The sequence below is a fragment of the Myodes glareolus genome, chromosome 19 (assembly GCF_982192425.1).
Source record: "Myodes glareolus chromosome 19, mMyoGla1.1, whole genome shotgun sequence".
Classification (NCBI taxonomy): domain Eukaryota; kingdom Metazoa; phylum Chordata; class Mammalia; order Rodentia; family Cricetidae; genus Myodes; species Myodes glareolus.
The window spans coordinates 39,393,380-39,408,831 of NC_142044.1; the positions used below are offsets into that span (position 1 = coordinate 39,393,380).

Sequence of the window (15,452 nt, forward strand, 5' to 3'; positions counted from 1 at the left end):
ATAACTTTAGTAAAAGAGCTTCTTAAGACTTACACCAACACATTAGATCCTTGGCACATAAACACAAGAATGAATAACTTCAAGCACTTCCTGCATCACGGAAACAGCCAAATGGGTACTTCTTAAATAAACAAAAACAGAACTGACCTTAAGAGGCTGGGGGCCTCTCAATCCTGCTTGTCCTCCCATCTGAGGAGAGCCCTGCTGTAGTGGTTCAGTCAATAAACTGCCAGCATTGCCCATGCCTGGGTTGGGGTATTGCATATTCGGCCGTCCCCGTCCTGCTCCAATTGAACCATTCATGACTTGATTGGGTATTATCCCTTGTCCATTTCCTGCAGCCAACATTCCAGGATTCATGCCAGCATTCATCCCTGTGCTCATTCCCATGGCAGGCTGATTCACCGGACTGTTCATCATACCTGTGGTGGACTGTGTAGGACCCTGATTTGGTCCACTACTGCCCATCCCCATGTTAGGAGAAGTCAAGCCTGTCTGTGCCATCGGACTTTTGACCATGCTATTTATCAAACCTAATCCAGGGCTGTTCTGTTGAGCCTGGCTGGCCATAACTTGGCCTGGCCCACCAACCCCCATATTGAGGTTAGGGGAACTACCAGACCGTAGCAATTCTGACAGCTGTTTATGTTTAGAGGCTGCATCTTGTACTATGCCAAGACTTGTCTGGAGCTGACTAATATCGCCACCATTGGTGAGTCCCAATTCCGTAGAGTTGATTAATTCATCTGGTAAATCATGTTCCAGGTCAAACAGCGAACCAAAATCTAAAAGCAAATAGAAAAGATAAAGGTGAAGTTTTATACAACCCAAATCAGAAGTGCGTAAGACAGTCTGATTTTTGCTAAGTATAAATTAATCTTATCTACACTCTCCATAGAAAACTACATGCTTAATTTTTGTATTGTGGTTGAACTAATTTTGGTTAGACAAACAGGTTAAAAATCTTAAGAACTATGCCAAAAATAAGACCAAGTGAAAAGAGGGTGAGTGTTGGTACAATATTTACTAAATGAGTTGCTGAAAAGTTAGCATTAATAATCATTAAAAGATGTGCTACACCAGATGGACAGCTCAATGAAGAATGGCAATCTAAGTTCATGCCCCAGAACCCACATAAACAGAACTGAGTTCTTTATAAACTGTCCTCTGACCTTCACACCCACACAGATACTGCACACCAACACATAAACTAATAAAAATGTTTTTACAAAACTTTACTTTTTTTTTTTTGGTTTTTGAGACAAGGTTTCGCTATAGTTTTGGAGCCTGTCCTGGAACTAGCTCTAGAAGACCGGATTGGCCCCAATCAAACTCAGAAATCTACCTACCATAGCCTCCCGAGTGCTGGGATTAAAGGCGTGCACCACCACCGCCAGCCAAAAACTTCATTTTCTAAATTTTACATATTTATATATGTTCCCTCAGAGACCAGAAGAGAGCATCAGATCTCCTGGAGATTAAATTACAATTGGTTGTGCACTGCCTAACTTGAGTGCTAGGAACTGAATGTAGTCCTGTGGAAGGGCAGGAAGGAGGTGCTCTTAACCACTCTTTGTAGTCCTTAAAAAAAAAAAAAAAAGAGCCGGGTGGAGGTTGTGCATGCCTTTAATCAGAGAAGGCAGGAGGCAGATGCAGGTGGATCTCTGTGAGCTCAAGGCCAGCCAGCCTGGTCTACAGAGCTAGTTCTTGGACAGGTTCCAAAGCTACACAGAGAAACCTTGTCTCAAAAAAAGAAAAAAAAAAAGAGAAAGAGAGAGAGAGAGAGAAACCTAAATTCAGTTTCATGGCTCATGCCTATAATCCTAGCACTCGGGAGGCTAAGATAGAGCATTACAAATGCCAGGCTTGCTTGGCTACATAGTGAATTTCAGGCAGGCCTAGACTACAGAGTGAAACCTTGTCTCAAAAGCTTGAAACTTTTGCAATTAAACTGGGCAATTCCAGTTTTCCTTAGAGGGAAAGTTGAAATGCAAACTAAATAATCTAATACATAGACAACCAATACAAGTCTTTATGTAAGCAAATAGAAAAAAATGTGAGCCACAGACAATCTACTACTGCTTATCACTTCTCATATCACAAGTATATGGTTCACTAGCAGAGTGGATTTGCTCACATATGATCTATTCCGACACAACAGTTTGCCTTAACCAAAATTTAGGTAGGAAGGGGTACAGAACATTGCCTCTGGGTACCCTTAACATACAGTCAATCTCTAGCTCACCCAAGAAAGTAGAGTATAATAAATTTGAGCTCTTCAATATTAGCATGTTACCATTTTACACCAACAAATTCTTTGTTGTATGGCAAAGGAAGAATGTCTTATGGTTTTAAAATACCCAACAGTTACTTCTCTCTGAATTTGATTGCAAAACTTCAACCATCAGTTTTCAAAACTTCAAACACACACACACACATACACACACACCAGTATGATTTTAACCCAGTGTTATAGCACACTCCCAAAATTCCAGCACTTGGGAAGTGAATGCCAGAATGTTCAAGGTCTACAGAAGACACTATCTCAAAAAACCAAAGTTTCTAGGCATCAGCAACTACAACCTGGGAAGACCAGGTTGTTCCTTGTTGAAGTTTGCATTTTCTTTTCTTTAAAATTTAAAAGTTTCCAAATAGTTTTCACTTGGAAAAAGCACTAATGGAAACTGGGCATGGTGATGCACACTTGTAATCTGTTACATCTGATTATTGGAAGATATAGACAGAAAAATCAGAGGTTCAATGCCAGCCTGTTCTACATGAAATCCTATCTAAAATTAAAACACATTACTGTGGGCTAGAGAAATGACTCAGCAATTAAGAACCAGAACTCAGAAACCAGTACCCACACTGGGCAGCTTACAAATACACTAATGGGGATTTAATAATTAAAGATACTTGAATCTACACAATAAAAAAATTATGTCCAGGTTCTAGAGAAATGGATCAATGGGTATAAATGCTTGCGGATTAAGCTTGAAGTCTGAAATTTGGATCCCCAGAACCTGTAATCCAGCGGGAGGGAGGCAGAGTCAGGGAATCAAGACCAAGCTGCCAAACAGATCAAATCTAGTTCCAATTCCAGTTCATTTAAATATCCTGCCTCAATATTAAAAAGCAGAGTGAGATCAGGAAGACAACCCAAATTGACCCCAGATCTCCACATACACACACTTACTTACATGTATATCCACATGGATGCTAATATGCACACCACACATATAAACATACAAAAAAAATTAGTTCACTTCTGAGTCATTTTAATGGCCCACTTGACTCAATTAATCTTATTAAGTATAACTCTTTTATTTGTTTTTGATTGTCTTGGAATTAGCTCTTGTAGACCAGGCTGGCCTCAAACTCAGAGATTACCTGCCTCTGCCTCCTGAGTGCTGGGATTAAAGGTATGATCTGCCACAACCACCAGGCCAGTACCAAATTCTCTAAGTAGTTGAGGATGATTCTGATCTTCCAATTCTCCTGCCTCCATCTCAAAAGTGTTACGATTACAGGTGTGTGTCATTACACCTGATGATATTTGGTGCTAGAAATGGAACTCAGGCTTCCTGTTAGGCAAGCAAGCTACCATGCCTAGCCCTAGAATCTAACTTTTTTTTTTTTTACTTTCTTCTTTTAAAGAACCTATCATGCCCTTTCTACTACAACAATGTAATAAACCAGGCAGTAGCTGGCAAGACTGCCCAGTGTATGAAGTGTACTATTATAGCAGAGGATACAAGTCTGGTTCCTAATAGCCAATTCAAGGGGCTCAGAGTCATCTATATGTAAATTCCAGCTCTAGGAGACTTAACATCTTCTTCTGGTCTACAGCAGTACATTCAAATGTACAAACACACACAGATACACAAATAATTAAAATAAAAAAAACTAGGTGGTGGTGGTGCAATGTCTTTAATTCCAATACTCAGAAGGCAAAGACAAGTGTGATCTCTGTTAAGTTTGAGGCCAGCCTGGTGTACAAGAGCTAGTTTTCCAGGACAGCTAGGGCTGTTACACAGAGAAACCCTGCCTCAAAAAATAAAAAATTAATTAATTAGAAAACATTCATAGTTTGGAATATGAATTGAGTAAAAGTGATCTGAAAAGATACCACTCAAAGAATTGCTTAATATATACTCTTTCTTCACTACTTCCTTGTCTATATTATTAAGTCTTGTTTCTTTTTTTCTGAGACAAGAGTTTCTCTGTGACCACCCTGGCTGTCCTAGAACTCACTCTATAGACTAGGCTGTCTTCCAACTCAAAGAAATCCTCCTGTCTCTGCCTCCCAAATACTGGAGTAAAGGCATGCAACAACACTGTATTAAAATTAAATATAGTTTGTTATTTCCCACTGGAGTATCTAGGAAAAGTCTATTATCAGTATACTGAACATAAAGAGAAGGAACTAAAATAGCTTCACCAACTTAAAATTTATACATCACAAACAATAGAAAAAAATTACAAAATAAGCATAGTAATAAAAATACAAAGACAGCTCAGCGAGTAAAGGCACCTCCTACCAAACCTAAAACTGAGCTTGATCCCCCATACACACATGGTGGAAAGAGATTACACCGGACTCTCAAGTTGTACAGTTAAATATGGGGGGAAAAGTGTCAAAAAAAATTATAGGGAGCCAGGCCTTTAATTCCATCACTTGGGAGGCAGAGGTAGGTGGGTCTCTGTGAGTTCAAGACCAACCTGGTCTACAGATTGACTTCCAAGACAGCCAAGGCTACACAAAGAAACCCTTTCTTTTTTATAAAAAAGGGGGGGGGCGGTCCCAGGACTCAGGAGGTAGAGGCAGGCGGATCTCTGTGAGTTCGAGGCCAACCTGGTCTACAAGAGCTAGTTCCAGGACAGGCTCCAAAAGCTACAGAGAATCCCTGTGAAAGAAAAGAAAAGAGAAGGAAAGAGGGGAGGGGAGGGGAGGGGAGGGGAGGAGAGGGGAGGGGAGGGGAGGGGAGAAAAATACAGACAGACAGAGACACACACAAGGTTTGGAGGGCTAAAAACAGGTTTCTTCCCCGGTACCAAACGAAACTAGACTTGAGGTGGAGTGTTAGAGAGATGGCTCCACAAATGAAAGTACATATTGCTCTTGCAGAATTCCAGTTCAGGTCTCTCCCTCTTGTGTTTAGCAGAAGGCAGAGGCAGGTGGATCTCTGTGAGCTCAAGGCCAGCCTGTTCTATATAGTGAGTTCTAGGACAACTAGGACAGAGAAACACTGTCTCAAAAAAACATATGAATAAATTTAGGGGGCTGAAGAGATGGCTCTGGAGTTAAAAGCAATAGTTGATTTTCCAGAAACACTGATTCAATTTCCAGCACCTACATTGTGGCTCACAATCATATGTAACTAAAGTTCCAGAGGCTAATATCCTTTTCTGGCATCCACAGGCATTGCAGTCATAGTATACAGATATACATGAAGATAAAACACCCATACACACAAAAGAAAAACAAATGAAATTGGGGGAAAAAAAAACTGTAAAGACAGTGAGAGCCAGATGTGGTGATGCATTCCAGCACTTGTAAAGCAGAAATAGGAGGATCTATAACAATCTGAGACTAGCCTGTTTTACAAAAGGAGTTCCAAACCAGCAAGGGCTATATAATGCAACATTGCCTCAAATAAACAAACAATGAAATATAAAAGCTCAAAGGATAAAAGATATCAGAAGATAAAAGCACTTGTTCTTGCAGAGGACCCAAGTTCAGTTCAAAGAACCCATACGACAGCTCACCCTCTTCTGGCCTTCCTAAGTACCAGGTACATAGGTGTACATGCAAGCAGGCACTCATACAAATGAAAAATAAGTATCAGCTAAATGAGCTAGACACAGGACTCAGCAGTTAAGAGCACTTGTTGTTCTTGCATAGGACCTGAGTTTAGTTCCCACCACTACAGTTGTCAGTTCACAATTACCTCTAACTCCAGCTCCAGGGATTTTACACATTCTGCTTGTTCTACAAGCACACATACATATGTACCCATAAATGCACTCACATACACATAGATAAAAATAGTTCTGTTTTTTAATCAACTGATTAAAATGGTATATTTACATTAAACCTAAACTGTGTGTTGCTGCACACTTCTTGATTTTCAATAAACATCAGAGTTTTTTCAAAAGGAATACTACAGAGGAGTACAGATAAAGTATCATGTTATTTATTTTTAAAATCTCGTAGAGGGGTAGTCACTTGCCCCACAATCTGACCAACTGAATTCAAATACTAGAATCCATTTAAGGTAAGGGAAACAACTTCATAAAGCTCTCCTCTAACAACACACCAAATGCATACTCAACTAAAATTTAAAAAAAAAAAAACTACTTTTTAAAGCCTCCTGCCAGGCAGTGGTGACACATGCCTTTAACCCCAGCACTCAGGAAGAGGCAGACAGATCTCTGAATTCTAGGCCAGCCTGGTCTACAGACGGGTTCCAGACAGCTATTAATAGCTATTAATAGTCTCTCCATGCAACTGATTCTGTGTACACCACCAACAGAAGACTCTTTCACCAACTACACTTCTATTCCAACAGTTTTTGCTGTGACAACCAAATGCCAAATTCCTTAGCATACTTGTCTTAACATCTCAATATCCTCTTCCATCTGTTTCCATAAAAACACCAAGCACACAGCATATATTCCAGCCACATCATTTGTATTTACTTTACATGAAATACCCTTTCTCATGTGTAAGAAACTTAAGTACTTACAGTCTTAGCAAGTTTTGTTCAAATCACATCAAGCTATATGAATTTTTCCAGCAACGTCCAAGACCCATGTCTGAAATATTCCTATCTGCTTACCTTTAATTATTACCAGAGCATTGCTTGTAAGGAAACTGTGTACATTCCTCACCAGATTCTACAGTCAAAAGTAAAAACCACCTTGGTTCACCATTATATCCCAAAAGCCTAATCCTTGATAAATACTTAGCATCTACTAGCTACAAAGAAACAGAAAACAAATGAAGGTCAGGTGGTGGTGATGGCTCACACCTTTAATGAGTTTGGGCCAGCCTGGTCTACAAGAGCCAGTTCTAGGACAGGTTCCAAAGCTACAGAGAAACCCCCCCTGGGGGGGAGGATTCCTGTTGCCTGCAAGATGTAGGGCTCTCAGCTACTTCTACAGCACTATGTCTCCACAGCGCAATGACCCATGATGATAATGAACTGAACCTCTAAAAATGGTTAAGGCTCCCATCACCTCATGTGGTCAGGACAGAATCGGGAGACTTTATGTGAGTCCCAGCCCTGCTGCAGGATCTAAGAACAATGGGCCTAACTTTATTCCCAGGTGAAGTGACACTGAGGACAAAAGGATAAAAAGCACATAAGGGAATCTGAGCTACTGGACCATTACAGTGAGTTAAATGCCGCCTTGTAGTACAGAATGAGACTTTGTCTCAGAACACAACAAAAACAGTGCCTGAAGAGACAGCTCAGCAGTGAAGAACACCCACATGGTACCTCACAACTGTCTGTAACTCCAGTTCCAAAGGATCTAATGCCTTCTTCTGCTCTTCATGGTACCAGACAGACACACACACACAGTGTGTATAAATGCATGCAGACAAAACACACATAAATAAAAATGAAAAAAATAAACCCATCTAGACAAGCAAATGAAAGCTGGAAAAAAAAACACTGCTCAATCACACAATTTTTTGCAAAAAAAAAAATCATTCTTATCTTGGACACTGCCAATAAAAACAATTTGCCCTCCAGTTTCTCATACTGTTAATACCAATTCAGCAGGGCAGCAGTGGTACACGCCTTTAATCCCAAGACTCAAGAGGCAGAAACAGGTGGATCTGTGAGATGGAAGAATAAGTTCCAGGACAGCCAGAACTGTTCCACAGAGAAACCCTGTCTCAAAAAACCCAAAGAAAAAGAAAGGAAGAAAGGAAGGGAGGGAGGGAGGGAAGGAGGGAGGAATAATGGAAGGGGGTTGTTTTGCTTTTTGGAACAGAGTTTAGAGAGACAGTGATCAAATAAGTTCTTGCCTTTGTCTTTACCCATTTTATCTGGATGTCCATTAAAATAAAAACCTACCATTAGCAGGGAGGTAGTGGCGCCTGCCTTTGAATCCAGCACTTGGGAGGTAGAGACTGGATAGAGAAAACCTGTGTGTGCTGAGGGGGAAAGACCTACCATTAATTTTCTACAGGAGTTGACACAACTAGTTAACATAATGTGCACACATTGTGTAACAAGTGCTGTCTTGTTTAGTTTTATTTTGTCCCAGAGTCATTTTATATAGCCCTAGATAGCCAGAAACTTCATTACTTTGTAGCCCAGGCTAATGGAAATAATTAGTCTCATCCTCCTAGAGTTCTGGGATTATAGGTAAACACCCCACACATACAGCTTTCCTAAACTATTTTACAGTGAATTCTCACTTATTCCTCACTACAAACTATAATAGTGGGTGCTATGGGTTAAAAAAAAAAAAAAAGATGATCCATAAGTCAGGTCATTGGCCCAAGGTTAATTAACAAAGTCATGGGATTCTCAACTCTAGAAGTCTAACTCCATTTAACCAATTCCCCTTTTCCCCCTCAGAGACAGGGTCTCACTATGTAGCTCTGGCTGTCCTGGAACTAGCTCTATACAGCAGGCTGGACTCAAATTCACAGAGAGTGTCGCCTTTCTCTACTTGCCAGTGCTGGGATTTTTTTATTCATTATGCTTTTGTTTGTTTTTTGCTGTTTTTGTTGTTATTTTGAGACAGGCTCTCACTACAAAAGCAGCCTTGGGTAGCCTAGAACTAGTTATGTAGACCACATTAATCTCAGAATTATTTTTCTCTCAACAAAACTGCAAACTGTTTTTTTTGAGGCATTTATTTTAAAAAGAATCTACATTTAAACACAAAATTTATCTGTGGAACTGGAGAAATGGCTCAATGGTTAAAAGTAATGGCTAAGAGTACTTACTGCTCTTACAGAAAACCTGGGTTCAGTTTCCAGTACCCACATGACAGCTCCAATCTCAAGGGATCCACACCCTCTTCTGATCTGAGGGCACTAGGCACATACATACATACATACATTCAAGCTAAATATTCACAGACAAAATAAATCTAAAACTAAAAAAATATCCAAATTGCTAAGAGGCTTAATTAATCAATTAATATTTATTCTTTTAGCTCCCATTGTGTGTTTATGTTCGTACTTATTATATCATGCATGTGGTGGTCAGAGAACAACTTTGTAGAGATGGTTCTCCTTTTTAACCTTTACATGGATTCTGACTGAACGCTTATCTACAGGATTGCAAAAGCAAGTACTTTTACCCACTCAGCAATCTTGAAAGCCCCATTTTAAACTTTTCAAGAAATGAGCAACAGTAAATCTGTATCAAAATTTCAAAAGGAAACTACTAACCACCATATGAAAACAGTCATTTGCAAAAATCAATATTGTTATTTTGATTTTTTGGTTTTGCTTCTTCAATTTGTTTTTTAAAACAGGGCCTTCCTACATCATAGACCAGGCTGGTCTCAAATTCTCAATCGTCCCTGCCATCGCCTCCTCATGGAAGCGATGGAATTATGGATGTGGACAAATGAACAAACCCAACTCAAAATTTATTTATTTTCTAAAATATGTAAGACTTCACAAATTTTCATGCCATCCTTTGTGGAGGGGCCATGCTGGTCTTCTCTGTATTGTTCCGATTTTAGTATATGAGCTGCCAAAGGGAGCACAAAATTTAATATTTTAATTTGCCTTAATCTTTAGTATAAGTTATTTCACTTATTCATTAATTTCACTAATGTTTATCACAGTCAAAATAACTTCAAGTTAGGTATAATGCAGCATGCCTGCAGCTCTAGTTACTAAGGAGGATGAACTCCAAAGTCAGGTGAATACTAGAGTTTCCAAACCACCTAGGCAACACAGCAAGACCCCATCTCAAAAGAGAAAAGAATCTGAAAACCACAAAATAATTATTTTCTATTTCCCATAAATTAATTGTTGGGTATTATAAACTGACAGAATGAATTTTTCTGTTGTTTTTTTGTTTTTCGAGACAAGGTTTCTCTGTGTAAAAGCCCTAGCTGTCCTCAAACTAGCTCTTATAGACCAGGCTGGCTTCGAACTCACAGAGATCTGCCTGTCTCCCGAATGCTGGGATTAAAGATGTGCGTCACCACCACCGGGCTCCAGAATGACTTAACTGTTTGGGTTTTTTAGTGTTTGTTTTTTTGTTTTGTTTTTTGAGACAGGGTTTCTCTGTAGTTTTAGAACGTGTCTTAGAACTATCTCTTGTAGACCAGGCTGACCTCAAGACCCACCTGCCTCTGCCTCCCAAGTGCTGGGAATAAAGGCCTGCACCACCACCGCAGCAGACACTACCACCTGGCTCAACTTCTGAATTGTTTCGGAAATTTATACGCCCACTTGTATCAGGCAACATTCTTCCTATACTTCTTCCCTTTCTTTAACCTCTTAATGTCTACAAATTTCATTATACATTGATTGATTGATTGATTTTTCCAGACAGGGTTTCACTATGTAGCCCTGGCAGTCCTGGAAATCACTCTGTAGACCAGCTGACCTAGAATGAGATGCTCCTGCCTCTGAGTGTTGAGATTAAAGAAGTGTGTCACAACTGCCATGTTGCATTGTTTCAAATTACTTTCTTCAATGAATAGACTAAAGAAGGCATAAAATAAAATGTCCAAAAGCATCAAAGGCAGAAATCCTCTTCACCCTCCCTACCATCAATTCACTGGGCATGCTAATACAGTCTCTACTTAAGCAATAAAACACAAGCTCCTACTGGTAAAAGGCACCCATATTATAACACAGAACTTACAACTTAAAATAATGTCATTTACTATCTTATTGTCAACCAAATCACCTTCTTGAGGTCTTATCAGTGAATTTAGAGGGACTTGAGAAATTAAATGTACAGGACACAGTATTCTGCTATACTGCACCACAATCAGCAATACCTCACTAAACCAAGGAGCTGTTTAACCTATCTGATTCCAAAACAACTCTAATACACACATTTCCTAACTAAAAAACAAAATTAAAACATAATCCCAAAGTCTGAGCTAGGAAAAAAATTTTATTCCATAGAAGTATTCTATTTAGGATGGTAAGTAACTTATACAGTGCTACCCTGAGAAAAATGTTTTAAAACAGACATTAAAAAAAAAAATTGTGACTTGCTCCTGTAATCCCAACACTGGGGAGACAAGAGGCAAGAAAACTGTAGCAAAATAATCATCCTTACCAGTTCTCTACATTAACCTAGTAGTCAAAATAAGTATACTTTATATAGTATCTCCTTGGTGTCTTTGAAATTGGGGGAGAAGCGATTGGGTTGGAGCATAAACTGAAGTCAATCCAGTAACTCACACAGTAGGGCTATAGGAGGAATCTTTACCCGACTTAATTGTGATAGGTCCTAAAACTGTCACCCATCTTTACAGACTGTGTTCTTAACTCAAGGGCTCACCTTTGGGTTTTTTTGGCTTTGTTTTTTCCAAGAACGGGTTTCTCTGTTTAACAGTCCTAGCTGTCCTGGAACTTGCTCTGTAGACTAGGCTGGTCTCGAGCTCACAGCTGGAATTAAAGGAGTGCACCACTGCCCCCCCCCCTTAAGTGCTCTTAAGTGATTTCCAAGCAGTGACAAAATGTTCAATGAGCAATAAAGGAAAAGGAGGAGAAAAAAAAGTTACCCTCTCAGGTGAATCTGAGTAAAAGCCAACCTGGCCAGCCTGGTCTACAGAGCAAGTTCCAGGACAGTCAGAGTTACACAGAGAAACCCTGTCGCAAAAATGAAGAGGGATAGGGGGTGGGAATTACCTTCATCATTGCTCGTAAAATCAGCAGAAATCAGTTCTTCAATTACTCAAAAATTTACCTATTAACTTCTATGGCCAATTTTACAAAAAAAAAAAAAAAGTTTACAAATACCTTTCATTATCTTTTAGAGGAGAAAGGGCAGAACAAAATTATGTTTCAAACGGCACAAAGAAGCAGAAAAAATTTCTTTGAAGCCAGTCTGTTCTACATAGGACTGCCACAGCTACGCAGTGAGATCTCAAAATTATAATAATAATAATAATAATAATTTACTAAACATTATATTTCCAAGTTTTGCACAACTATACCAAACTCAATTTTTCTTGGGCGGGGGTCGGGGGGGGTGGAGTGTCAAGACATGATTTCTCTGTGTAACAGCCCTGGCTGTCCTAGAACTCACTTTGTAGACCAGGGTGGCCTCAAACTGAAATCTGACTGCTTCTGCTGCCCAATGCTGGGCCACCTTGATGGGCCTGAATACAATTTTTAATGGATCAAATGCAAATACTGTAATACAAACATAAAAGTATAAAAACAAAAATAAAGAAAAAGGCCTTTATTCCTTCCCATTTCATGACAAAACATGAACCCACACCAAGTCACTGGAATGAAGCAACCTGGCAATTTCACAATGTACCTAGGGGGCCTCTTAATTCTGCATTCGTACCTAAACTTAGAAATTCCCAGCAATCCCAGCACTCAGAAGGCAGAAGAAGATGAATCTTGGTGAGTTTGAGGTCAACCTAGTCTACATAGAGAGTCCCAGAACAGCTTGGGCTGTTACACAGAGAACCCTGTCTTGAAAACAAAAACAAAAAAACAAAAATTGGGTTTAAATACTTATCTATTCTGTAATACTTCAGTTTACAGTTTACCAACTCACTGGATCTAATTGCCTTTTTTTTTTTCTTTTTGGTTTTTCTACACAGGGTTTCTCTGTAGCTTTGGGCTTTGGAGTCTGACCTGGAGCTAACTCTTATAGACCAGGCTGGACTCGAACTCACAGAGATCCACCTGCCTCTGCCTCCTGAGTGCAGGGATCAAAGGTGTGCACCATCACTGCAGGGCCTAATTTGTTTTTTTGTCTGTTAGTTTTCCCAGAGACAGTTTCTCGTTTAGCCCTGGCTGTCCTGGAACTTGCTCTGTAGACCAGGCTAGCAAATTTACCTTTTTTTTTTTTTAACTTTATTGATGTTTTGCATACATGCATGTCTGTGTGAGGGTCACACCCCCTGGAGGTAGTTACAGGCACTTTGTAAGCTGCCATGTGGGTGCTAAGAATTGAACCCAGGTCCTCTGAAAGACCTGCCAGTGCTCTTAACCACTGAACCATCTCTCCAGGCCCATGCTAATTTACTTTTCAAAAGTTTGTGGAGTCTAAAATTTCAATCAGTTCTAGAGTAAACAAAAATCAGTCACAGTAAACAACTTTTATATTCTTAAAAATCAAAATACAGACACTCCAAGTTTTACTAACATCTGTTTCTGTATGTAAAGAACTATTAAAAATGTAGTGGTACCCTTCATAAGTTCAGAAGGGTACCATTTTCTTTGTACTCACTTCTCTAGTCAGAAACAAAACCAGAAACAGAGGCTTATACAATTTAAATTGTACATCATCTGTGTTTGGTGGTCTAAGCCCTTAATCCCACCAATGAGGAGGCAGAGGAAGGCAGATCTCTCTAAATTCCAGATAAGGCAGAGCTAGATAGTGATACCCTGTATCCAATTAAAAAAAAAAAAAAAAACCAAGTGGCTAAGTCTAGCGGTTAAGAGCTTTAGCTGCTCTTCCAGAGGACCCAAGTTCAATTCCCAGTATCCAATGGCTGCTCACAACCGTCTATATCTCTAGTTCTAGAGGACCTGACAGCCATGGCAAAACAAGCCTGGCACTATGGCACAGGTCTTTAATCCCAGCACTCAAGAGGCAGAGGCAAGAAGTTTGAGGCTAGTCTGGTCTACATTGAGAGTTGCAGTATAGTCAGAGACATATATATTTAAAAAGAGCAAAATATTAACTCACTACAACTTTTAGAAAAAAAGTTACTGTTTACATAAAATTTTAGTACCAAGAATAAATCAATTTCAGTGTTGAATTTTTTTCATATTTGAGACTCTAGTAATTGGCGACAGGCAGTGGTGGCACACATCTTTAATCCCAGAACTTGGGAGGCAGAGAAAGTTCCAGGATGGCCAGGTCTACACAGAGAAACAAAACAAAACAAAACAAGAAATTATGAAAAAAAGAAAAGACCCCAGTAATTGTATCCAAGGATATGCAAAGCAAGTTTCGCTTTTTAACCACGAAAGTTAGTCAAAGCTATACAACTTAGCTAAATACATAGATTAGACATAGAGAATACAGTAGTCCACCTGAACAAGTGTTTGAATAGAACTTCAAGACTAAGCGCCACTTAAACTAGGACTTTTCAAAGTAATTCATTTAAAGTTTTCCATACAGTATTTTAAGTTACTGGCTAGGTCAAATACGGTAACTTGTGAACAGATTACAGAACTACATTATTGCATGGGGGGGGGACTACAAAAGGGCATAGAAGAATGTCTGTAGACATTCTCTATACCTACAAATGAATAATGTCTATACGGAAAATTGTGATGACATAATCTTTTAAAACTTCTGAGACTACACAAACTTCACCACTGAATACTCGTGTACAACTAAAGTTAGAGCCTTTAAGAACACTGCAAGATTCACCCTTCGCAATCGTTGCAGCTTAACAGACTCATGCTTCAAAGAATACAGTCTCTAGAAGCAAAGGAAAGCACCTGTTTTATCTTATTTTCATTCTTTAATAGAGTTTTACTCAGAAACATGGTCAACAGTTCTTTACAAACTTACAGGGTACATTTAACCCCATTATGAACTCTCACTGGCAGATGGAGAGATGACGTTGAGCCTGTTCTGAGTTAAAGAGATGTTTGTAGTAAGGGGGAACATCTTGTGGACTGTCAGACGACCAGCCATTATTCTTTTTCATTATCCTGGCCTCTCAAACAACTCAGACAGCAAAATAGAACCAGGCTGGTGACTATCAAAATAATAACACTAAACTAAGTAAGCAGAAAAAAAGAACAGGATGACGGAGTCTCCTTGTATTTCTCCTAACAAAGGGGCAGAGTGGAGAAAAGAAACTCCTTGATCTTGTTAACTGAAACAGCAAAATTCCAAAAAATAAAACATACACAGAATTTACTATATATTTTCAAACTTATACATTCACTTTAGTTGGAAGTCCATGACTGGGGTTCTTTCAATTTCTAATCTCCATTTCTAATTACCTAATTCCAAAAAAGCTTTATCTTTTTCTCTTTCCTCCTAAATAAATAACAATAAGGTGCAAAGAAAAGGCCTCAGGTCTCCTCACCTGATGCCTGAGTCTGAGACATTTTGGTTTCAGACCAAATAGCAAGAATGGGGAAAGGGGACCAAAGAATAGTATTTTGTTATACTTCATGTTACACTTCAAATCCTGGATCACATACACCCCTAAGATTTTCCTTCCAACCCCATTCCTCAACAGAAAGTCTGCTCAGACCAAAAATTTTTGAAAGTGGGAAAGCAAAGGAA

General features: G+C 39.3%; 1 protein-coding gene and 1 non-coding gene across 2 annotated transcripts in view; both read right to left on the minus strand.

Moving 5' to 3' along the window:
- LOC125413364 (histone acetyltransferase p300) overlaps positions 1 to 15,452 on the minus strand; it is a 67,701-nt gene that overhangs the window by 51,049 nt on the left and 1,200 nt on the right. The window contains exon 2 of the mRNA XM_048454701.3: positions 148 to 785. Coding sequence (XP_048310658.1) covers positions 148 to 785 — 638 coding nt within the window. The remainder of the gene's footprint in view (positions 1 to 147; positions 786 to 15,452) is intronic.
- LOC125413489 (U6 spliceosomal RNA) lies at positions 9,640 to 9,747 on the minus strand. The gene has a single exon (XR_007235959.1). It is a non-coding gene; the product is annotated as a U6 spliceosomal RNA (small nuclear RNA).